This window comes from Pristis pectinata, chromosome 10, assembly GCF_009764475.1.
Source record: "Pristis pectinata isolate sPriPec2 chromosome 10, sPriPec2.1.pri, whole genome shotgun sequence".
Lineage (NCBI taxonomy): Eukaryota > Metazoa > Chordata > Chondrichthyes > Rhinopristiformes > Pristidae > Pristis > Pristis pectinata.
The window spans coordinates 75,700,542-75,726,397 of NC_067414.1; the positions used below are offsets into that span (position 1 = coordinate 75,700,542).

The following is a 25,856-nucleotide window of genomic DNA, read 5'->3' on the forward strand; positions in this document are numbered from 1 at the left end:
TCTAAGTCACACACTACCACCATCATTGTTCTTTCAACAATGCTGGATCTAAATCCTGGAACTTCTTACCCAATGTTCAGTGGTGTTAACATTGATAAATCTTCCACCATCAACATCCTGAGGGGGTGGGGTGGGGTGGGAGTTTGGTTCAGCGCTGACCAGAAGCTCAACCGGGCTATCCATATCAATAGCATGTCTACAACGTTAGAAGCTGAGTATCCAAATCAGGAGTGTGATAGAATAGCCTCCACTTGCCTGGATGACTGCAGCTCCAACAACTCTCTAGAAGCTCAACACCATTCAGGACAAAGCAGCCTGCTTGATTGGCACCATATCACCAATGTGCAAGGGCTTATAGTGTGTAGCATCTGCAACATGCGCTCCAGTTGCTTGCCACGGCTCCTCCAATAGCATTTCTCAAACCTGAAACTTCTACCAGAAAGCAGGGCAAGGCCCGTACATACATGGGAACTATCAGTTCCTCATCATCAGTGTATCTAAATCCTGGAACTCTTCACCCAATAGCACTGTGGAAGCAGTTTCACCAGAAGGTCTGGAGTGGTTCACTATTATCTTCTTAAGGGCAGTTAGGGATAGGCAATAAATGCTGGCCTTGCCAGTGATGCCCACATTCCAAGAAATTAAAAAATAAAAACATAGGCGTAATCTACACACTACAGCTACTCAATTAATGGCAAATGATATAAAGACACAGAATATGCAGTACAGAATCAGGTAATTTAGCAGAATTAGTCTGTGCTGGTCCACATGCTGCACAGGAGTCTCCAACCACAGGATTTCATCTCATCCTATTATCCTATTAGTATATCTTTGTTTTTTTTCTTATACAGTACTTCATCTTCCCTAAAAATGATTCTATTCTATTCAATAGGTTCTGATACTTTAACCACTCTCAAGGTAAACTACCAGCTGATGTGTTTCTTAAAAAATTGGATTAAATATCTAACTTGCTGAATCCAAAAATAAATCAGTAGATAAAAGCTTTCGGGCTATCTACTCCATTAAATAAGTCACAGCTCAAAGTGCCAGTATTTATTGATGAGGGAACAAAAAATCCAGTTTTGTTCTTTTCCTGACCTGAAGCCATAAATTTACCTTCCAGGGATAACCTATGCACACTGAGCAACAATTAAAAACTTTGATTGACATCAGTCTACATTTACTTACAATAATTAGAGCTTATAGTTTAAAGGGTCACAGGTGTATGACATTGTACTACAAGGCAATGTGGATTATAATGAACCAGCCATACCTCAGCAATAATAAAACAGCCTTACGTTAGAAGGTTGAGTTCAAATACTATTTCATAGCACTATATAGTCCAATACTTGAGTGCAGTACTGAGGGAATACTGCAATGTCAGTGATGCTAACTTTCAGGGAAAATATGGGACAAAAGGTGGTTAATAGAAGAGTGCAGTGAGAGACAGACAGAGATTAGCAGAGAAATGATATCAAAACTATCACACAAAGCTATACCAGTAAAACAGAGACACAAGAGATTCTGCAAATGCTGGAATCTGGAGCAACATATACAAAATGCTGGAGGAACTCAGCAGTCAAGCAGCTTTTATGGAGGGAAATAAACAGTCGACGTTTCAGTCGAGACCCTTCATCAGGGCCAGATCAGGCCCTGATGAAGGGTCTCAACCTGAAACACTGACTGTTTATTTTCCTCCATAGATGCTGCCGGATCTCCATCTACATGTTTGCAGATGATACCACCGTTGTAAGCCGTACCTCAAACGGCGATGAGTCAGAGTACAGGAAGGAGAAAGAGAGCTTAGTGGCATGGTGTCATGACAACAACCTCAATGTCAACAAAAGAGCTGGTCATTGACTTCAGGAAAGGGGGCGGTGTACATGCACTTGTCTACATCAGTGGCTTCAAGTTCCTGGGAGTGAACATCATCAACAGCCTGTCCTGGTCAAATCACGTAGATGCCACGGCCAAGAAAGCTCACCAGCGCCTCTATTTCCTCAGGAGGCTAAAGAAATTTGGTTTGTTCCCTTTGACTCTCACCAACTTTTATCGATGCACCATAGAAAGCATCCTATCTGGAACTATATGGCATCTGCTCTGCCCAGGACTGCAAGAAACTGCAGAGAGTTGTGGACACAGCCTAGCGCATCATGGACACCAGCCTCCCCTCCTTGGACTCTGTCTTTACCTCTCGTTGTCTTGGTGAAGCAGCCAGCATAATCAAAGGCCCCACCCACCCAGGTCATTCTCTCTTCTCTCCTCTTCCATCAGGTAGAAGATACAGGAGTCTGAGGGCACGTACCACCAGACTTAAGGACAGCTTCTACCCCCACTGTGATAAGACTATTGAATGGTTCCCTTATACAATGAGATGGACTATGACCTCACGATCTACCTTGTTGTGACCTTGCACCTTATTGCACTGCACTTTCTTTGTAGCTGTGACACTTTACTCTGTACTGTTATTGTTTTTACCTTTACTACATCAATGCACTCTGTACTAACCCAATGTAACTGCACTGTGTAATGAATTGACCTGTACGATTGGTATGCAAGACAAGTTTTTCACTGTACCTTGGTACAAGTGACAATAATAAACCAATACCTGCTGAGTTCCTCCAGCATTTTGTGAAGCCATACCAGTCGGCAGCCATTATAGTGTTTGCTCTGCAGTGTTGCAGAACACAAATACATGGTCACATCTTAAGATCAAATGACATGCAAATTTATTTCCCAGAAGTTAATATCACTAGTTTTATGATTTTGATCTAAAAAGATATGCACTAGGGCTAGAAAATCTTCATCTGCAACTTGCATATTAATTATAATTATGCCCATTCTCTGCAAACATCATACTTAATTTTTGAAAAATGGTATCATGTTTAATATTTTATCTGCTCAGTTTATATAATTTCTCCGGCAACCACCCGAGCCTGGAAATGTTTTACTAATAGTTTGCTTCATTCAGAGTACCTTAATCTAAAATACTTTGTTCTCAGCACTCGTAGTAAATGAAATAGAATGTTTGTTATGAATTTGTAACTAGCTGGTCCCAATTCTGCTCCAACCTCTTTTTACTTTTATTAAAATTGAAATAGCACACAATTTTCCTTGCAATAACAGAGGTATCTCAGAATAATGACAGCAGTTATAATTGCAAATTAGAATATTCAAAATTTGATGAAAATCTTGGAAGTCAACATTTTTCAAAACAACTGATGTAATTCTTACGAATAAAGGAAGTTTGAATGATCAATCACCTTCAAAGATACAAATACTGAGAAACTTCAAGTTTGATTGTTTCTTAGAATAATGAGCTATAATCATGCAGCCCAGAAACAGACCTTTTTTGGTTCTTCATTCATGCCAACTGTGGTGTCTATCTACACTAAACTCATTTTACTGCATTTGGTACATATCCCGCTATGCCTTTCCTATCTAAATATCTATCCAAATGTCTATTAAACATTATAATCGTATCTGCCTCTACCATCTCCTCTGGCAGCTGTGGAAAAACTTACCCCTCAGATCGCCTTTAAATTTCTCCCCTCCACCTTTAACTGTGCCCCCTCTTTTGAAACTCCTCTGCCCTGGGAAAAAGATTCTGGCTATCTATCCTATCTATGCCCCTATAATTTTATTAACCTCTATAAGGTCAACCTTCAGCCTCTTATTTTCCAGTGAGAATAAACCCAGTTTATCCAATCTCTCCTTATAACTACAGCCTTTCATTCCAAGCAACATCCCAGTGAAACTCTTCTGCACTCTCTATCACAATCACATTCTTTCTGTAGTGTGGCAATCAGAACTGCACCCAAGTGTGGTCTAATTAGTGCTCGGTACAGCTGTAACACAATGTCCCAACACTTACAGTCTTATGCCTCAGCCTATGAAGGTAAGCATATCAAATGCCTTCTTCACTACTCTATCCACCTGTGTCACTACTTTCAGTAAGCTAGACTTACACCCCAAGGACCCTCTGTACATCAACACTCCTTGTCCTTGCCATTTATTCTCCAGAGTGCATTACCTCACACTCGTATGGATTAAGTTCCATCTGCCACCCCTCCGCCCAGTTTTCTAGCTGATCTATGTTCCTCTGTAACCTTAGAGGACCTTCCTCACTATTTATAACTCCACCAGTTTTTGTCTGATATTATTAATCAGAGCAGCTACATCTCATCCAAGTAATTTACATATATTACAAACAATAAAAAAAGTCCCAGCACCAGACTTCTATAGCACACCATTTGTTACAAACTCCCAGTCAGATAAACACCCATCCATGACTACCATCTGCTTCCTGTTACCAAGCTAATTTTGGATCTAGTTTTGGAGGCCAACACACCTCAGATCTCCTGCCTCAACCTTCTGAACCAGCCTACCATGCGGGACCTCGTCAAAAGCCTTTCAGTAGTCTATATAAACCATGTCAAACATGTGGGGGTAGAGTGTCATTTTACTTTTACTCCTGACCAATACCAACACTAAAAGCCCAACTGTTTCATTCAAATTGTCAGTGAGTGTCCACAAAAGGGCAATCAGACAATCTATGTTTATATTTTATAACTTCCTGGTGCAAATTGGGCTAACCATGGAAATAGTCCCCAGAGCATTTGAATTGAACTGAATTGGTACTAAACATTCTCTGCTAACACTGCAACTGCAATAAATCTTCTTTCATTTGGTATGAAATGTATATTTTCACATCTGTGTTGCAGGAAGCTACATTATTGTGAATTTTCTGCTTTTCACAACTGTCCATATAATTTTCTACACGAGATGCGAGGTAGAAAAATAAGTTATTAACTTTGCTTAAATGCTAGTTCACTGTGCACACACAAGTAAAACTCCAATAATTCAGCATCCGATTGTTCAGAAATCCTGATAGTTTGGTACTTGGTTCACTCATTAGTTTGGAACGTGAGCAGGGTTTTCAGTCAGGACCAAGGTCCAGATGGTGGGTTGGGACTGCAGCTGGAACTGAAGTCCGGAACACCAGAAATCAGTAATATTGGTAGGTTTGCAGCTGTAGCCAAGGTCCAGAGTGTTTGTATACTACCTGCACCCTTTAAACTCACTTGGTTCACTGGAAAATTTATTGTACTAACATGCAAAAAAAAGTGAAATAAAAGCACATTGGGGTATTAGTAGGAGTAGCATCCGACAGTCCAGCACCAAAGTTCCAAATGTGCCAGATTATGGGAGTATTACTGTACAGCCTCTTGACTACATGCATATTTGAGGCCTTTGCATTTCCTCTGGAGATAGATTTTGCCTGATAAAAAGAAAGGGAATTCCAAAATGGATTGCAAAGAATTATTTTGAAGTACAATCACCATTGCTAATTAGACAAGAGAAGGTGAAAAGCTTGTGTAGTAGGATCAAGGAAGATTTTGTAAGCCTACCTTAATGCATTTCATAAAATATCTTTATTAGTCACATGTACATTGAAACACACAGTGAAGTGCATCTTTTGCATCAAGTGTTCTGGGGGTAGCCTGTAAGTGTCACCACGCTTCTGGCGCCAACATAGCATTCCCACAACTTCCTAACCCGTATGTCTATGCGATGTGGGAGGAAACTGGAGCACCTAGAGGAAACCCATGCAGATACGGGGAAAACGTACAAACTACCTACAGACAGTGGCCGGAATCGAACCCGGTCGCTGGCGCTGTAAAGTGTTACGCTAACCGCTACACTACTATGCCTGCCCTAATACCGTGCCTGCCCTGTAAGGAAGAGCAGAAAAAGACTTTTATCCCTTGTTCAAAACATTAAGTTCAGAATTCATAATTCCTTCACCAAGAACACTGCACATTATTAGGACTAATGGGCACACTGGCAAATGGTTCATCATGGAACTGAGCCATGCCTCAAAAAACGTTGCAAAAAATGTGTTGGAGAGTGAAAAATACTGGATAATCCACAAGGATATTGAATCCTTCCTTTTGAATCTTTTATATTTACTTATTCACTTGGTATTTGCATTGTTGGCAAGGCCAGCATTCATCGCCCATCCCTTGTTGCCCTTTAAGAGGAGACAATAAGCCATCTATATGCATTGTTACAGTCCATGGAATGAACATGCTCCTACAATGCTGTTACATAGGATTTTAATCCAGTAGCACTGATTGGACAGCAACAGATGTCATAGACAGTGAGGTATATCACTTAAAAGAACGGAGAACACTTTCTGAATAAAATTTAAACATTCTGACAATAATCACACCTCAAAAATTCCGACTGGCAGCAAAGCACTTCAAAATATTTTTGGGTCATAAACGACATCATATGAACGCAAGTTCTTTATTCCTTTCTAAATTGAACATTACTTAATGTGCAGTTTCAAAAGCCTGCAGCTTTGGAATTGAACTGGTGCTCTGTTTAGGAGGCACTGTGATGGGATAAATCGATCAGACAGGAATTGGTAAAGAGCTATTAAACAGTCACAGCTCATTATTCTTAGCAAATGCTAAAGAGTGCTGATTAAGCATCTCTGCTCACTTGGTATTCTTGCTACAGAGTAATATTTTTCCATAGGTTACTGCTTTTCATAGTGAAGCAGCATCATGTGGCAAATACTGATGGTCAAATAAAATAATTCAAGATGGCCAAATAATAGTGCTTAAAAGACGCAGTAAATGAAGTTCAGTGCATTCAGCAACCATTGATTTTCTTGGTTGCTTGATAAAAACAAGCACACTGTGGTTTGTGAAATATGACAAGGGGAATAGATTGCTGCCAAAATACAATAAAAAAAATCCAGCAGCAATCCTCAAAACTATTTTAAAATTAAAAATACCTGCTCCTCTAACTCAAATCAAGTTTTCCTAAAGTTATTCTCAGTGCAGATTTATTAACTTCTACTATCAGTTCAATCTATTTTTAACTGTTAAGTGTTTTTCTGAGTTTTCATATGAGGAGCTTTTGTAGAGCCTGGACCCAAATTCTCTAGAACTTCAAAGATTGAGAGTTGGCCTTAAAAGTTCACCTTAAAATGTTCGAATGGGTAGACAAAGAAAGATTAGTGATTGGCCCAGGAGATTAATACTAGACATCACAGTTTCAAAATAAGTGGCTACCCATTTAGGATTAAAATTTTTTCAAAAGCACAGTGAATCTTTGGAATTCTCTACTGGAAAGCTGAGGACACTCAGTCATTCATTGTGTTCAAAACTGATAATTGGATAACAGAGAAATCAAAGGAATATAGGGACAGAACAGGAAAATGATGATGAGGTAGATCAGCCATGAACGCTGAATGATAGAGCTGGCTCAAGGGGATGAAAAGCCATTCCTGCTCTTATTTCCTATGTTCTTACAATGTAAAGGCCACTTAAATTTACCCTGCACAAAGTTTAACTGTAAATTATTTTATTGGTAAAAGATGCATTTGATGTAGAAATCATCTTTCTGAAAGAAAAATCATTAAAACAACTTAACTGACAAAAATAAGAGCTAAAAAAAACTGCACTGAGAACAGCTTTAAGAAACCAAAGCGTGTACTCTATCATAGGTCAATGATGTGAGTTCCCACAAACATACAAGATAGCCATCAGTAGTGTTTTGTGGTGCAGGTAGCTCAAGGAATTGACCACTCGTTATTTTTACCTGCACAGTGAAGTCAAATCTCATTTTATCCAACATCCACTTCATTTTATCTACTCTGATGTTCAACAGAGATTTGCAGAAAGCAATTAACAGCAGTAACAGTGGACAATTTCATAACCCAGTATCACTGAAATCAAGTTAAATAACTTGACCACCAACTTAGCTTTACGAATGCAATGCTAACCAAAGTGAAACCTGGGAGATTTCTATTACAGGGTTCAGATACATAGTAGTTTGATGCAAAAATTCTAGGTATGTTTTTAATTTTGCAATCAACACAGACTACACAAATAAATTATGTCTTCCCTGTAACAAAGCATAATCTGAAATTCATGAATAGGGAATGGGGAAAAACACCAGCAGAAAAAAAATCAGTTAATTTATTTCCATGTTATTTGGCCTTTAACTTTTGCTACTTCCTAAATCCATGCTCAATGGTACGTATTACCACATGTATGCTTTCAAATCAACCACGGCACATTTGGTAACAACCTTATACAAATCAAAAGACTGCAGGTTCAAGTACAGCTCTGGAGACTTGAACAGAAAAAAATAGGTTGATACTACAGTGAAGTACTGAGGGATCAATACAATGCAAGAGTTTGTCTTTTTGAAGAGATGGCAAGTTGACACATTTAACCACTTCTGGCTTCCATCCCATCTCAGACCTTCCCTTTTGTTCTATTTTCCCTCTCAGCTTTCCCCTCCCACTGTTTTTAAATTTAAAATTGATTACATTTTTAACTTTTAGAAGTTGCCTACAATAAATGACCCAAAAGATTAATTCTGGTTTTCTTTCCACAGATGCTGCCCAAATTGCTGAGTAGTTCTACCACCTGTTTCAGATTACCAGTGTCTACAGTATTTTCATTTTTATGTTCAATCATTAATTTAGCTCTGAGAAAACTACAATTTAGCATTATTGGTTCAAATAACAAAAGCCTATTCTGTCATCCCTATAGTTGAAATTTCCCTTCAATAATTCATCCAATTTTTACTGAACCTAACTCTCACTTTTTCAAGTGGTATATTCCAGATCATAAAATGGTGTTTGTACATTTCTCTTCCTCCAAACCTGGTGGTTTTGCCAAGCAATTTACGTTGATTTTCTCTGTTTATCAACCCTCCAGTAATGAAAAGTTTCCATTATTGTATCAAAACTGTCCCTTTAATATTCTCTGCTCTGATAATAGTCCCAGCTTTTCCTTCACCTTTGGCAATAACTCCATCAAAATCTTCATGCACCCTTTGCTAAGTTTCCTAAACTTTGATGTTTTTAGCTATGTAAAAGGTATACAAAAGCTTTAGCTCCTGAGGAAATTACATTTTGAATATATATAAAAGAGAAGTTGACTTTTTAAAAAAAATCTTCATTCAAGGAAAATACAAAAATTTAAGCTTGAGGTACTGATCTTTGTTCTCCATTAAAATTACATTATTTAGTTCAGAATGCATTAACTTTGAATATAATAAAAAAATAACCTCTGCGTCCAGGGTATACATGAGGATAGTATTCATAGTATAAGTCTGGCTGATCAAGGTTCCCGAATGGCTCAAATTCCATCTCAGCATTTTGGAATAAACTCAGCTTCATCAACAAGGCTAGTCGCACAAACCACAGCTGTAAGAGTGAACATATTATTGTCATTTAGTCTGCACCATATTAAAGTATGCCTGTAACCTAAAAGTGACATTTTGAATCCAGACTGCTTCTATTGTACCTACATTTACACACAGCAGATCCACAACTGAAATGCAAAGGAGCATATTTTCAATCCAGATTACAATAAATCCGTTCCAAAAATTAGGAACAAGTAATTTAGTTCACAGTAAAACCAAGTCAGAATATCCCAAGTTTCTAAAACTTAATTTAGCATCCAAATCTTAAATAAATCTGTTAGCTTACTTCTAAAATTGTGCATTGATTTATCTTTATGCTTGCATCATTATAATACTGATGGAGGGTTTTCATGTAGACCCAAGCATAACAAATTGATACTCAAGTGATGCTGGTCACCTACAAAATGAGCTTCAATATATATTCTTGAATCATATGCTGCACTTGAAGTGTGCATCAATTGCACTTTTACCCCAAATGCAATTATTGAAAGCAAATATTTCTGATATAATTTGATATACAGTAGTTATTTTCATGAGAGCTGTTTTCTTACAGCTATTTTCTTAAGATATGTATATATGTTATTTTAAAAAATATGAAACCAATGTTTGCTGATTCACAAGCTAGGTAACAATACCAGAGGATCAGAAAACAAACTGAATTGCACAACTACCTACCTGTACAGAATCTGTAGTGTGGTTTGTTGGTTGACCACTTTTGCCATAGCCTTGACCATGTGCTGTGAGTAATCTTCCACAGAGATCAACAGCAGCTCGCCAATTCTTGGTACTCTGTTAGCAAAAGAAAATAAAATTATGAATCCACCAATTGCTTTTGGTACCTAGAGCAGTGCTGAATATCACTTTTAAAAAATAACTAATTATAGTGAACAGCTATAATAGGATTTAGTTCAAGATAAAAATGCAAGTTATCAAAATGGGAATGTCAAAAGGTGAACTAACTTCCAAGTCAATCAATTAAAAATTCCAGATTCCTGGTAAAGTTGGGATAGAGGGAGGTTGCACTGCTGGAGACCTCGTTTCCAATTTAGACAAGAACAGTGAAATAAAAACTTCTTTCAAGAACTCAGTGAAATTAATGTAGATGATTCCTAAACCATTTTTAGTGGCTATGAAAGTGCTCATATTTCAAGATTTAATTCTAAATGACAAACTGATAAAAGAATAGTTGTTTTTGAAGAAAGAGATCTCAACTTCCTACTAACACTGCCACTACCAGATGGCTGTAATTTACCAATATTCTTAAATATGAAACATCCTTTATGGGCACAGAATTTATAAAAGTTATAAAGAGTATTTATTGGGAACAGATACAGAAAATGCTGGAAATGCTCAGCAGGCCAGGCTGTAACTGTGGGAAGAGGAAGAGAATTAAAGTTTCAGGTCAAAGACTCCTCGTCAGAACTGGAGGAGACAAAAGAAGGGTGGGGAACGGGATGTCTCTGATAAAATAAATCTGAGGTTACCATGGGGACAAGCTGTAAACAAGGTTATTTGGTCAATGGAAGCAGGTAGAAAGTAAGAACATGGACAAAAGAACATAAACAACAATTGTAAGAGTTGCGAAATGCAGAGCAGGAATACATACCCAGCCCTCCACTTCGAGAGGAAAAAGTAGGGGAAAAAACAAGCTGAGCCATATCATAGATCGAGGAGGGGTCTTAGACTTGATATGTTAACTTTCCCCACAGATGTTGCCTGACCTACTGAGTATTTCCAGAATTTTCAGTTTTTATTTTAGATTTCCAGCACCTGCAGTTTTTTTGATTTTGCAGTTATTGGGACTCATTGACGTTCCTTTTTTTTATACTTTCTTTCACTCAAAGGCAATAACTCAAGCTAACTTTAAGAAAGGTAGTTCTGGTACTGTATTGTCTGAGTAGTTAACCTATGTACGAGTCTTAGCAGCATCAATAACAATGATCCGTTGGTCATAACAGTTTAGCTAAACATCATCTTTAAATGCTTTTTTAAATGAAAATCCTTCTCTAGAAAAAGGCATTGTTAAAAAGGCGATCATTTATTGCCCTCAAGCTTTTCCTCAAAAAACATTCTTGAAAATGTCTCTAATATGATACATTTCTGTCATTCTGTCAGGCAGGATGCTCTTGCATGAAGGAAGAATGGAAAAAGTATACATTGGTAAAGGGTGCAACTTGGAATGAAATATATGGATGTTGGATTCCATGTACATGCAGGTCTTGTCCAGGCTGGCAGTCACGAGTTGGAGCTTGCTGTTTAATCCTTCCTTAGATATGGGGCCCAAAACTGCTCACAATACTCCAAATATGGCCTGACCAATGCCTTATAAAGCCTCAGCATTAGATCCTTGCTTTTATATTCTAGTCCTCTCAAAATGAATGCTAACATTATATTTGCCTTCCTTACTACCAAGTTGACCTGTTAACCTTTAGGAAATTCTGCACCAGGACTCCCAAGACCCTCTGCACCTCCCATTTCTGAATTCACTTCCCGTTTAGAAAATAGTCTATGCCTTTATTCCTTCTACCAAAGTACATGACCATACATTTCCCTACGCTGTATTTCATCTGCCACTTCTTTGCTCATTCTCCCAACATGTCCAAGTCCTTCTGCAGACTCCCTGCTTCCTCAACATGACCTGCCCCTCCACCTATCTTTCTATCATCCACAAACTTGCCATCAATTCCGATTTCCAGATCATTAACATTTAATGTGAAAAGCAGAAAACCCAACACCGACCTCCAAAGAACTCCACTAGTCACTGACAGCCAACCAGAAAAGGCCCCTTTTCTTCCCACTCTTTGCCTTCTGCCTGTCAGCAAATCTCCTATCCATGCTGGTACCTTTCCTTTGATCTTACGGGCTCCTATCTTGTTCACCAGCATCATGCGCGGCACTTTGACAAAGGCCTTCTGAAAATCCAAGTAAAAAACATCCACTGACTTGTCCTTTGTTTATCCTGCCTGTTACTTCCTCAAAGAATTTAAACAGATTGTCAGGCAAGATCTCCCCCTTAAGGAAATCATGCTGACTTTGGCCTATTTTAATCACATGCTTCCAAGTACCCCGAAACCTCAGCCTCAATAATGTACTCTAAAATCTTACCAACCACTTAAGTCAGGCTGACTGGTCTATAATTTCTTGTCTTTTGCCTCCCTCCCTTCTAAAAAAGTGGTGACATTTGCGAGTTTCCAGTCCTCTGGAACTATTCTTGACTCTTGTGATTCTTGAAAGATCACTACTTATGCCTCCACAATCTCTTCAGCTACCTCTTTCAGAACCCTGGGGGTGTAGTCCATCTGGTCCAGGTAAATTATCCACCTTCAGACCTTTCAACTTCCCAAGTACCTTCTCCTTAGTAATAGCGACTACACTCACTTCTGCCCCGACTCTCGAGTTTCTGGCATGTTGCTGGTGTCTTCCACAGTGAAGACTGACACAAAATACTTGTTCAGTTTGTCCGCCATTTCTTTGTTCCCTATTACTACTTCGCCAGCGTCATTTTCCAGCGGTCCAATGGCCACTCTTGCCCCTCTTTTACTCTTTATGTATCTAGTTATATCGTTTACTCTTTATATATCTTTATTTGATGCATGTGGGCAACATCAGTATTTCAGGAGCCTCCTTCATGTAAATATATCAGCATTTTTTTCTCCCTGGTGCATTTATCCAGTTTCGCCTCACTGGACAAACATGTGGTAGAAGGTCTACACATTCTAACCCCAATCTCTGGGTGACCATCTTACATTTATGTTTTAGTCACATTACAAATCAACTTCTCCCCATCCACCTTATTAAATTTCTTTATAATCAGGTCACCCTCTCAAGCCAGCCTGTCCAACCTCATTCCAGGTGTGATTTGAGGAAATCTTTTCTGGAATTCCCTTAGTTCTTCCAAGTACATGTTGGTAATATGGATAGTTGAAGTGCACCCAGATTCTAAGTATTCTAACTACATTAATATAAAATCCCAATATAATCCTTTTGCTTTTCAAATCTATCCCACCAAATACGAGTTTTGGCGCTTTTACTGCTTTTCTTTTTAAATAGCCTTATTTACCTGTGAGAGTACTTGCAGTTAATAGCATTTCTGTGCTACCAGATTCCTTTACTTTCTACCCACTTATTAACCAATTATTTTACAAACAAATGTGGCCTTCTTATTCTGCCTACCAAAATATACACAATACACTTGACCTTCTTCCATATTTTCTCCCTCTCTATAGAAATCTTGTCTTCAATGGCTACTTTTACCACAACATCCTCACTTAAATAAAAACCAAGCTTCTTTTTATATGTTACAACAATTGATTGGTAATGTTAATTACTTCCTAGAATTAGCAATTTTGTTTTATTGAAACTGCCATTTAAATTCAATGATTCGCTGGTAGAATATCAACAGCAAAAAAAACCCTTACAGGAAATAAATCACCATTGATCACCAGTGGTTTATGTATTTCTACCCTCAGATTCATGCTTCTCTATCCCAAGTAATAACACTTTTAGAACCATAGAACCATACAGCACAAAACAGGCCCTTCGGCCCACCATGTCGTGCGATCCATCAAACCACTCACACACTATCTAACCCTTGCCTCCTGCATATCCCTCTATCTCACATTCCTCCATATGCCTATCCAACAAACTCTTGAACCTGTCCAATGTATCTGCCTCCACCACCACCCCAGGCAGTGCATTCCAAGCACCAACCACTCTCTGGGTGAAAAACCTCCCCCTGACATCTCCCCTGAATCTCCCATCCATAACCTTAAAGCCATGCCCTCTCGTCTTGAGCACTGGTGGCCTGGGAAGGAGGCGTTGGCTGTCTACTCTATCTATTCCTCTCAATATTTTATATACCTCTATCATGTCTCCTCTCATCCTCCTCCTTTCCAGTGAATAAAGCCCTAGCACCTTAAGCCTGTGCACATATTCCATACGCTCTAATCCAGGCAGCATCCTGGTAAATCTCCTCTGCACCCTCTCCAACGCCTCCACATCCTTCCTATAATGCGGCGACCAAAACTGAACACAGTACTCTAAGTGTGGTCAAACTAGAGTTTTGTAAAGCTGCATCATCACTTCGCGGCTCTTAAACTCAATCTCACGATTTATGAAAGCTAACATCCCATAGGCCTTCTTAACTGCTCTATCCACCTGAGGCAACTTTCAGTGAACTGTGAATATGAACCCCGAGATCCCTCTGCTCCTCTACACTGCCAAGTACCTTGCCATTTACCTTGCACGCTGCCCTGGAGTTTGTCCTTCCAAAGTGTACCACCTCACACTTCTCCAGATTGAACTCCATTTGCCACTTGTCAGCCCAGCTCTGCATCCTATCAATATCTCTCTGTAAGTTCCGACAGCCCTCCACACTATCCACAACACCGCCGATCTTAGTGTCATCCGCAAACTTGCTAACCCACCCTTCCACTCCCACATCTAAGTCATCTATAAATATCACAAAAAGTAGAGGTCCCAGAACCAATCCCTGCGCGACACCACTAGTCACTGCCCTCCAACCTGAGGGCACTCCTTCCACCACATCCCTCTGCTTTCTACAGGCAAGCCAATTCCTAATCCACACAGCCAAGCTTCCCTGGATCCCTTGGCCTCTGACGTTCTGAAGAAGCCTACCATGAGGAACCTTATCAAACGCCTTACTAAAATCCATATAGACCACATCCACCTCACTACCTTCATCAATCTTTCTCGTCACCTCCTCAAAGAACTCTATCAGGCTTGTGAGGCAAGATCTTCCCTTCACAAAACCATGCTGGCTGTCCCTAATCAGTCCATAATTCTCCAGGTGTTCATAGATCCTATCCCTTAGAATCCTTTCTAACAGCTTTCCCACCACAGACATAAGGCTCACCAGTCTGTAATTCCCTGGACTATCCCTACTACCTTTTTTGAACAAGGGGACAACATTTGCCACCCTCCAATCCTCCGGCACCATCCCCGTGGACAACGAGGACTCAAAGATCCCTACCAGCGGTTCAACAATTTCCTCCCTCGCCTCTCGAAGCAGCCTGGGGAAAATCCCGTCAGGCCCCCTGAGATTTATCTGTCTTGATATTATTTAACAACTTCAACACATCCTCTCTCATGATATCTACAACCTCGAGAACATTACCCTTACCAGCACTCCCTTCCGTGTCATCAAGACCCCTCTCCTTGGTGAATACCGAACAGAAGTATTCATTGAGAACTTCTCCCACTTCTGCCGCCTCCAGGCACATTCTCCCACCTTTGTCTTTAATCGGACCTACCTTTACCCTAGCCATCCTCCTACCCTTCACGTACGTGAAAGAGGCCTTGGGATTTTCCTTAACCCTACTAGCCAACGCCTTTTCATGTCCCCTTCTAGCTCTCCTCAGCCCTTTCTTAAGTTCCTTCCTTGCTACTCTATATTCCTCACAGGCCCTGTCCGAACCTTGCTGCTTATACCTTATGTATGCTACCTTCTTCTCCCTAACTAGTTGTTCCACCTCTCTCGTCACCCACGGTTCCTTCACCCTGCCATTCCTTCTCTGCCTCACTGGGACATATTTATCTCTAACATCCTGCATAAGATCCCTGAACATTGACCACATCTCCATGGTACATTTTCCTTCAAAAAGGACATCCCACTTTACACTCCCAAGGTCTCTCCTTATAGCCTCATAGTTTGCCCTTCCCCAATTAAATATCTTCTTGTCCTCTCTGCACCTGTCCCTGTCCATGACAACTTTAAAGGTTATGGAGCAATGGTCACTGTCCCCCAAATGCTCACCCACCAATAGATCCTTCACCTGTCCCGGTTCATTTCCTAAAACTAGATCTAGCATGGCATTCCCTCTAGTCGGCCTGTCGATATACTGCGTCAGGGATCCCTCCTGGACACATTTAACAAATTCCATCCCATCTAAACCTTTGGCACTAAGCAGGTTCCAGTCTATATTTGGGAAGTTGAAGTCTCCCATTGTAACAACCCTGTTATTTTTGCTTCTCTCCAAACACTGCCTGCCAATCTGCTCCTCTATATCTCTACCGCTACCGGGGGGCCTAAAGAATACTCCTAGTAGAGTAACTGCTCCTTTCTTGTTCCTTACTTCCACCCATACGGACTCTAGAGATGATCCTTCTACAACATCCATCCTTTCCACAGCCGTAACAGTGTCCCTGACCAGTATCGCCACCCCTCCTCCTCTTCTCCCCCCTTCCCTATCCCTCTTGAAACACCGAAAACCAGGGATATTCAATATCCACTCCTGCCCTGACATCAGCCACATCTCAGTAATAACCACAATATCATAGTCCCCCATACTTATCCAAGCCCCCAGTTCATCTCCCTTATTCCTGACGCTTCTTGCATTTAAGTAAACACACTTCAGTCCATCTACCTTACTACTTTTCTGGCCTGTATTCTGCTTCTCCGTCCCCAAAGCCTCTCTACCTGTTTGATCTAACTTTTCCCCATCCCCTTCTTCCTCTGGTTCCCTTCCCCCTCACAAACTAGTTCAAACCCTCCCGAACCACCCTAGCAAACCTAGCCGCAAGGATATTGGCCCCCTTCTGGTTCGGGTGTAACCCGTCCTCTCTGTACAGGTCCCACCTTCCTGAGAAGAGATCCTAATGATCCAGAAATCTAAAACCCTCCCTCCTGCACCAACTTCTCAGCCACGCATTTATCTGCCACCTCCTCCTGTTCCTGCCTTCACTATCACGTGGCACCAGCAGCAATCCCGAGATTGCTACCCTTGAGGTCTTGTTCCTCAGTCTTCTGCCTAGCTCCCTGAACTCGCTCTTCAGTACCTCATCCCCCTTCCTACCTGTGTCGTTGGTGCCAACATGGACTACAACTTCTGGCTGCTCTCCCTCCTGTTCAAGAATCCTGTGGACCTGATCAGTGACATTCCGGACCCTGGCACCTGGGAGACAACATACCATCCGGGATTCATGCTCACTGCCACAGAACCTCCTATCTGTTTCCCTATCGAGTCCTCTATCACTATCGCATGTCTCTTTCCCACCCTTCCTTTCTGAGCAGCAGTACCAGTCCCAGTGCCAGAGGCCTGGTTACTGCAGCTAGGCCCCTGCAGGTCATCCCCCTCAACAGCCTCCAAGGTGGAAAACCTGTTACTGAGGAGAACAGCCTCCGGGGTTCCCTGCTCTGTCTGTCTGCCTGCCTGACTTCTTCTTCCTCTTCCCTCCCCTGACAGTCACCATTCTATCTGCATCCTGAACCTCAGATGTACCTGCTCTAAGGGGGGTGACCGCCTCCTGATGGACCGTGTCTACATAACTCTCTCCCTCCCTTATGCTGCGCAGTGTTTGTAACTGCGATTCCAGCTCATCAACTCTGAGCCGAAGTTCGTCCAGCCTCAAGCACTTACTGCAGATGTGGCCAAAGTGGACTGCAGCAAGGTCCACGAGTTCCCACATCAAACAGCTGCAGCATATGACCATGTCCTCCATCTGACTACCTTGTTTTTTCCCCCTAGTTTCTTACCAAGATGCAGTACCTTAAAATTACACCCGTTGAAAGTCCACCTCCCAATTACATTCCCATTTTGCAAGTTTACTACCCACCTTTGATCCATACATTTTGTGTAATAATAAAAAATCAATCAAGCAGTCAATTGCACAGATAGGAAGGAGTTACCACAACTGTCCAATCTCATTAAGAAATTAAGGTTTGTTTCATTGCATGCCAATATAGGTAGCAAGCACAGAACTGATGTTGGAACAAACACAATGCGAGTTAGGAAATGGGCAGCAGATTACTGGAGGGTACCCAATTCAAAAAGGTAGAATGTAGGAGAATGACTAGGTGCATTGGACTTACCAAGCCTAAAAAAGCTTTGATAATGGTGAATGTGCTGTCAATCATTAGAAATAATTTTTATTTCCTCCATCAAAATTCAACATTTTGGAAGCCTCTGATAAACCTTCATCCAATCCTCCTTGAGCATCAGCTTCTTTAACTATAATCCCTTTTCCTTCGCACCACTTTAGTAAATCTTTTCTGTACCCTCTCCAAAGCTCTACTGATTTCACTCATGAACAATCAGGCACTGTTGGGAAAGGTTAAGGCACTGAGGAGAAACAGGTTGCACAGAGGACTGGTGAAGACAAACTGTATTAGGACAGAGTAATTCAGACAGAGGAAGGATTAGACATGGAAAGATGTAGAGTAGGCCCAGGAAGGTTTGAAATACATTGAAGAATGCTGTGAAAGTGAGCAGCTGACAAACTGCACCTGTGGTCAAGATATAATGTTGATAATGGAGATCTGGCTTAAATAAGGTCAGGAATGGAAATATAACTTTCCAAACTACATTTATTCAAGAACAGTTGACATCAGTGACACCCAGGCCTAGTTCATTCATCTTCCGACCTGTCAGAAATTTAAAAGTTAAAATGATTTAAAAAGTGAAGAATAAGAACCCCCACCCTACCACTGCCACACATATTTGTACCTGCTTTCCCTGATGATGCACAATCAGGGGTGGAGAATAAATATCAGAATTGTTAGTGACATCCATATCCTAAGTGATTAAAATAATATTTAAAAATTAATTAAACCATTTAAGGTAACATAATTATATCAAATGAAAACATTTACTTACCCTCCTCCTGCAGCCAATTTCTCCCATTATTTGAATGAGTCCAATGAGAGCTGGAAGATCCATTGGAGCTCCCCCTGCCCAGTCTAACCAGACATTGTAGAAGTACTCTGCTGAGCAGAAGGTTGCACTACAGTTTTCACCTGGGAATTTCCCAGTGGCGGGTACATCCACCCGTAGATCATTTTACAGATCTTTCTAAAATATGTGGGATTCCTTCCTTTCTGCACACCACCTCTAGCATATGAGCCAACCATGAGAATGTCCTTTTACTTGTTTAAGACTGTGCATGGAAAACTCTTTACTTACTATTAATTGCTTGAGTCCCACAAAGGACTGTTCTACAGCATTCGCAGTCAAAGCTTGTCTCTTCATCGCAGCCTGTTCTCCCAAAAACCGCAGCATTACTTCCTTGACAGCATCACCCTGAAAGGATCAAAGCACACCCATGCACAGTTTGATTAATGAGTCATCGGTGGCAGACTAAGCAGATTTATGAAATCTTCCACTGTGTCCTGGTGCTTTTAATTGTGCAATGTTACATAACACACAAACAATTCAGCAGAACTGCTTGGATAATTTCTATGCCATTGAAAACAAAATAGCTGCAAGTTGATTCATACAGCAAATATATATGAATGATCCTTACAAAACTATAGAAATTTTGATCTTATACCTTCATTCATTTCTTCTCAACTCTACAATAAATTCTAGTGTCAACTTTTCTAAGGCAAAGAAAATGGCAGCGGGGGCGGGGGGGAGGAGGATTGGCAGTATGGGAGGTGGTACACTCATCTGACGCATTTGATTGGGCTTTCACATGGTCCTGAAGGTACCTCAGGTTCTAAGTGTCACCTTGGATAGTTTTGCTCCATTTTCAGCCTTTCAGCCAACATTGGCTAGGAATTCTCACAAGTCAGTGGGAATGCTACACCTTTTCAAAGCACAGTTCAAGAACATTCATGAATTGTTTATTCTATCCTCCTATTAAGCTTTTACCATGACGGAGAGAGGAGAGTTGTTTTGTGATTTTGCTGTCAGTTATGTGAATGGTGTGGCCTCTCCCTCGAGGCTGACAAAGTGTAAGTAGGGCCTCAATCCTGGGGTTGTTGGCCTGGGAGAGTTTGCCTCTCCTGTCAATGGATTTGGAGGATTTTGTGGGGACAGCACTTCCCTAGTACTTTGCTGCAGGTGGTCCACATCAAGGACGAATGATGTGATCACTGATGTCCGATAGGCCATAAGCTTTCTACAAGATTTGAGATCTGGATCTTCGAACATTATTTTCCACAAACGGCCAAAGGTTGTACTGACACACTTGAGTTGATGGTGACTTTCATCAGATCTCTGCTTTTGTTTAGAGGCAGCTAGAGATCTGGGAAGTGATCCGTGGTTTCCAGGGTCTCATTCTGGATCTTTATTGTAGGGAGGCAGCGTTGTGCTACAGGGGAAGGCTGATAATGAATCTCATTTTGCAGATGTTTAGTCACTCATTCTTTTCACTAAACATACAAGTGACTTGGACCATTGTGTACACAAACATCATTGGCATACAGTAGCTCAGTGTCTGAGGATGCAGTGAGGTGAATTGCAGAACAGCTTCCCAGTTGTCCTGACGATTAGCTTCACTGCAGCAGGAAGGTTGTTGGAGATGAGATGCAAAATTGTGGTGGGAAAGACAATTGAGCAATGTGTCCAGATGATTATGCAGCCTTGTTTGACACCAGTCTGTATAGAGACTGGGTCTGTTGCCAATCCACTCGTTAAAATCATAACTTGCAAGCCATCAAGTAGGATGAAATCAAAAATCTAAGAGCAGCCAAATTTGAGAAGCATACTCAGTTGTCCCTCTCAATTGACAAAATCAAAGACTTCTATGAGGTCTAAAAAACGTCATGTGTAGTGGTTGATACTGCTTCCTGTATTTCTTTTGGAATTGTCATTTGGTGAAGATCACATTCATCATGCATCTAGATAAATGGAATCCACACTCCATGACTATGGGGGCAACTCTTTGTCCATTGGCAGAAGGCTGAGGACTCTTGCAATGGCTTTCCACAGGGCAGACAGCAGGGACCTCTGTAATAACCACAATCGGATCTTTCTCCTTTCTTGAGTGTGGCCATCAGTACAGTGTAATTGAGGGACCCTACCATGTGCTCCTTTTCCTGTATTGGGGAGACGAGTCTGTGAATGTGTCAGGAGTTCCTCTCTCCCAGGTTTTAGTATTACAACAGAGATACCATTTGCTTCTGAAGCCTCCTTGTTTTTCAGCCTGGGGTAGTAGCAAGGTTGGATCAAATGGTTTGCTGCAGGATCCCTCAAGCATGCTCACATCAAGGATGGACTCACTGTTAAGTTCTTTGAAATCCTCCTTTCAACATGCACTGAGTGCCTTTCTATTTGTTATAAAAGAAAGACTTGAAGACTAACTTGCACATGATTCTTTTTGTAATGTCAGTCAGAGGAAATTAGTTTTTTTTGGATTATTTGCACTCTCCTGTTCCTATACTCTCTTTATCCCATTTGAACTTCTCTATTAAAAGGCAAAAGAAAAAATATGATCAATTGTGTCACTGCAGATCTAGCCAATTAGATGGCGGAAAGTGGATAGCGCCTTCAGCATGATTTATTTTCTTGGAAAGCCTAATTCCTCATTGTTCAGAAAACCCCTTCAAACTTTTACTCTGGACTTTGTTTCCTTTACTTAACTAAAGCAAGGAATGGAAAATGGCAATGGCAGAAGCAACATCACATTTTAGTGCCTGCACATAGGGAGGAAAAGATGGAAGACCAGTCTTAAACTTCCTGCCAATTGATTTCCCTCAACTGAGCTCCAAAGGATAGATTGATATTGAGCATAGCAACAGTGCTTGCTGCTGACCCTGAGAAAAGGTGCCACAAAGATCAATGATCTCTGTACTATGTACTGTACTTTCCCTTGTCTCACTTTGGTTATACACCTGTCAGTTCAATGGGATTTCTTGAGTTCAGCAAAAGTGATATCTATAGGGTGGTGGCTAATCAAATTGATGAATTTGCACAGATGACAAGACAGGCAAAACAAAGACACTTTTAAAGTAACATTTTAAACATTTTACAGAACCTGAAATACAGATTGGAGCATGCACAAAATTAGGCTGAAGTCAAAATATTGAACAAACCTGAAAAACACTCAAAAGATTATATTTTCCAATATTTATCTGAAAGTATAACAAACTATATACATAAAATTAGTTAATGAGAGCCATTGAATTTCCCAACCATTAACATTTTTAAAACTCAACTCATATAACCAACACAACATTTTTAGGGAATATTACAGCAAGAGTAGTTTCTAAGTAAGTAAACTTCATCAGACCATTTCACTGTTTTTTCTTCATTATGCCAGAGAAGAGTGCAAGACATCACAGCTTGTGGAGTGCTAAATTACTGACAGCAGGTTTGGCTGAATCCTGAAATTGCAGTTTCACCATCATTAATTGTCTCTGACAAAAGCCTACCTCTTCCCTAGGAGCATCTTGTTGTATACAGATCAGTTACAGATATGGGTGGAGAAATAGCGGAGAGAGTTTAATCTGGACAAATGTGAGGTGTTGCACTCTGGGAGGTCAAAAGGAAGAGGAAAGTATACAGTTAATGGCAGGACCCTTAACAGCATTGATGTACAGAGGGATCTTGGGAGTGGCCACACAAGTAGATAGGGTGGTAAAGAAAGTGTAATGCACACTTGCATTTATTGGTAGGAGCATTGAGTACAAGAGTCAGGAAGTCATGTTGCAGCTATACAAAACTTTGGTTGGGCCACACTTGCAGAGTATTGTGTGCCATTCTGGTTGCCCCATTATAGGAAAGATGTGGAAACTTTCAAAAAGGTATGGAAGAGGTTTACCAGGATGCTGCCTGGATTACAGGGTATAAGCTACAAGGGTAGCAACAAACTTGGGTTGTTTTCTCTGGAGCATCAGAGGCTGAGGTGAGACCCATGTCGGATCCAGTTATTTTCGAATCCGCAGGTTCTTTCAGGAGTCCAGGAATGCATTGAAAACAACTTGGTGTTTCACAAAGTTTTACTGGAAAAGTTTAAAACAAAGAAACAGTCACAGAGCACATGACACTAGCTTTACTACTAGGAGATGAGCCAAGACAAAAGGAACTAAAGATGAGCTAGGGCTAGTGGGGGGGGGGGGGGGGGGGGGGGGGGGGGGTGGTGGGGGGAAAGAGACAAGAGAGCAAGAGAGTGATTAACAAAAAAACACCTTTTCTACCTGAGATACTCCATAGCTAACAATAGTCCAAATCATGAAACCTATTAGATACTTGTGGCCAAACCAACCAATGAAAAGACACATATTCACCTGATGGATGAACCAATAAGCTAGTAAGCGGCCATTCCTTGTGCAGCCACTGGAGGTGTATTAAACACTATACATGTTAAAAAAACTAATTAAAACAGTCGGATCCAACACGCAATAGAAGTTTATAAAATTATGAGAGGCATAGACAGTAGTAGACAGAATCTTTTCCCCCCAGAATAGACATGTCAAATACTAGAGGACATGCATTTAAGGTGAGGGGGCAAAATTTAAAGGAGTTATGCAAGGTCTTTGTTTGTACAGAAGAGTGTGGTAAGTGTCTGGAACTGGCTGCCAGGGGTAGTGGTTGAAGCCGACATAACAGGATTTTAGATAGGCACATGAATATGCAGGAAATAGAGAGATGTGGAGCATGTGCAGGCAGAAGAGATTTAGTTTAATTCAGCATCACGTTTGCTACAGATGTCGTGGGCCAAAGGGCCTGTTCCTGTGCTTTACTGTTCTATGTATCCTTCAACAAAGCACAATGATTGGCCCAGCATGCTTGTTGTGGGCTAATCTCCTCCCCATCCAGCTTATCCTAACAAGTGTTGATCCTGTACACTTTGCCAGTGGGAGAGTTATCAACATCCTTTTTTTTGCATCTCCCTTCAATACATTCATTCATTTGAAAAAGAACAGGTCCTCAGAAGTCATTATTCTATTGTGAACGATTGCATAAGCATCACGGCCTCAAAAGAAACCTGGATAATGTATGACAAGACCTTCTCCTGCATGAAACTTCTTCAACTAGGTTTTAATTTCCGTACTTAGGCCAATCTGACTGATGTAGTAACACTGGCACTTGTCACCAAATCACACCTTGGTCTGTCCCCCAACGTGTTCTTCTTAGACATGCTCACTATATTACATCCATCTGGACTTTCACTTAAAATTGTATTCTCCCAACTGCAATAAAATTTTTCTTATCAAGCTATTTTCATTGCATTTTTCCCCTAGCCTCTGCACCAAGCAACTTATTATGGCAATTGCAAACTCCATCCGAGTTGTCCTCTTATTCTTACTTAACCTCTCATGCCCATATTCTTGGTCACCATTGCCTCACCTCCACGACCTCACTATTCTCATTTTAGGTGTTGCTCTGCAAATGAAAACCAATAGTAAAATATTACCAAATCCAACGTTTTTATAAAATCACAGCTCTTGGCTCCAGTGAATTCACAAAATCCAAATCTGCTCAATGAGCTGAGCAAGCACATTGTGTGAGGAAACCAGTCCCTGGTTGCCTGAAAACGTCCTTTTCTTATCTATGATTTATTCAATGTTCAGATTTTTATCAATATACAAAAACACTGCAACAAAAATCATCTTCCTGGTCCTTTTGTGTTATGACCAAAAACAACTATCAGTTAATAGCTTGCCAACCTCACCATTACTAAGTTAAACTGTAAATTCTTCTGCTGCTTCATCCGGTGTTTTTTCCCCAACTTATCCAACTGTATTTTGATCCATTACTGATGCTCTAATTCTCCTCCTCTCTTTGTACATTTGCAGTCAGCAATGCAGATATACGTCAGCAGCATTCTGTCTAATTGCACACCCTGTCTAATATTGAACTCTAATGTCTTACTGTTCTTTACATCTTTTCAAGAACATTTCAACGCATTCTTATAAAATAAATCTTTTTGTTGGAATGTCAATTCTTCGGTCCATCCACCGCAAGTCAGGCTCTCCCAGTGGCCAGCCACTTCAATTCCACTTCCCATTCCCATACTGACATGTCTATCCACGGCCTCCTCTACTGCCACTTTGAGGCCAAACACAGGTTGGAGGAGCAAGACGAAGTCGGGCTGCATTGTTAAGAACAGCGCATCCCTTCCTGATGAACTTAACGCATTCTATGCATGTTTTGAACAGAAGGGAAGTGGATTATCACCATCCACCCTGACAGCCTCCAATGCAGCTGAACCTGTGATCGCAGTGGAGGACGTAAGATCAGTCTTCCGGAGAGTGAACACGAGGAAAGCACCTGGCCCAGGTGGTGTCCCTGGCCATGTGCTCAGATCTTGTGCTGATCAGCTGACAGAAGTATTTGCAGACATATTTAACTTCTCCCTGCTTCAATCTCAGATTCCCACCTGTTTTAAGAAGACCATTATCATCTCGGTACTGAAGAAAAGCAAGGTAACATGCCTCAATGACTACCGACCAGTGGCTTTGACATCCATTATCATAAAGTGCTTTGAGAGGTTGGTCATGGCTCGCGTCAACTCCAGCCTCCCAGACAACCTGGACACATTGCAATTCACCTATCACCGAAACAGGTCTATAGCAGATGCCATCTCCCTGGCCCTACACTCAGCTCTGGAGCATCTGGACAGTAAAGATACCTAAGTTAGACTATTGTTTATTGACTTCAGCTCTGCCTTCAATACAATAATCCCAAGCAAGCTTGTCACCAAACTCCGAGACCTAGGACTCAACACCTCCCTCTGTAACTGGATCCTTGACTTTCTAACAAACAGACCGCAATCAGTGAAGATAGGCAGCAATACCTCCAGCATGATTATTCTCAACACTGGTGCCCCACAAGGCTGTGTCCTCAGCCCTCTACTCTACTCCCTATACACTCATGACTGTGTGGCCAGATTCTGCTCTAACTCCATCTACAAGTTACAGATGATACCACCGT

The 25,856-nt window shown here is 40.9% G+C and overlaps 1 protein-coding gene across 2 annotated transcripts in view; it reads right to left on the reverse strand.

Moving 5' to 3' along the window:
- trappc12 (trafficking protein particle complex subunit 12) overlaps positions 1–25,856 on the reverse strand; it is a 90,570-nt gene that overhangs the window by 56,530 nt on the left and 8,184 nt on the right. For both annotated transcript variants that reach the window (XM_052024371.1, XM_052024372.1), the window contains exons 3-5: positions 19,158–19,274; positions 9,913–10,026; positions 9,100–9,238 (exon numbers count right to left, since the gene is read on the reverse strand). In XM_052024371.1, coding sequence (XP_051880331.1) covers positions 9,100–9,238; positions 9,913–10,026; positions 19,158–19,274 — 370 coding nt within the window. The remainder of the gene's footprint in view (positions 1–9,099; positions 9,239–9,912; positions 10,027–19,157; positions 19,275–25,856) is intronic.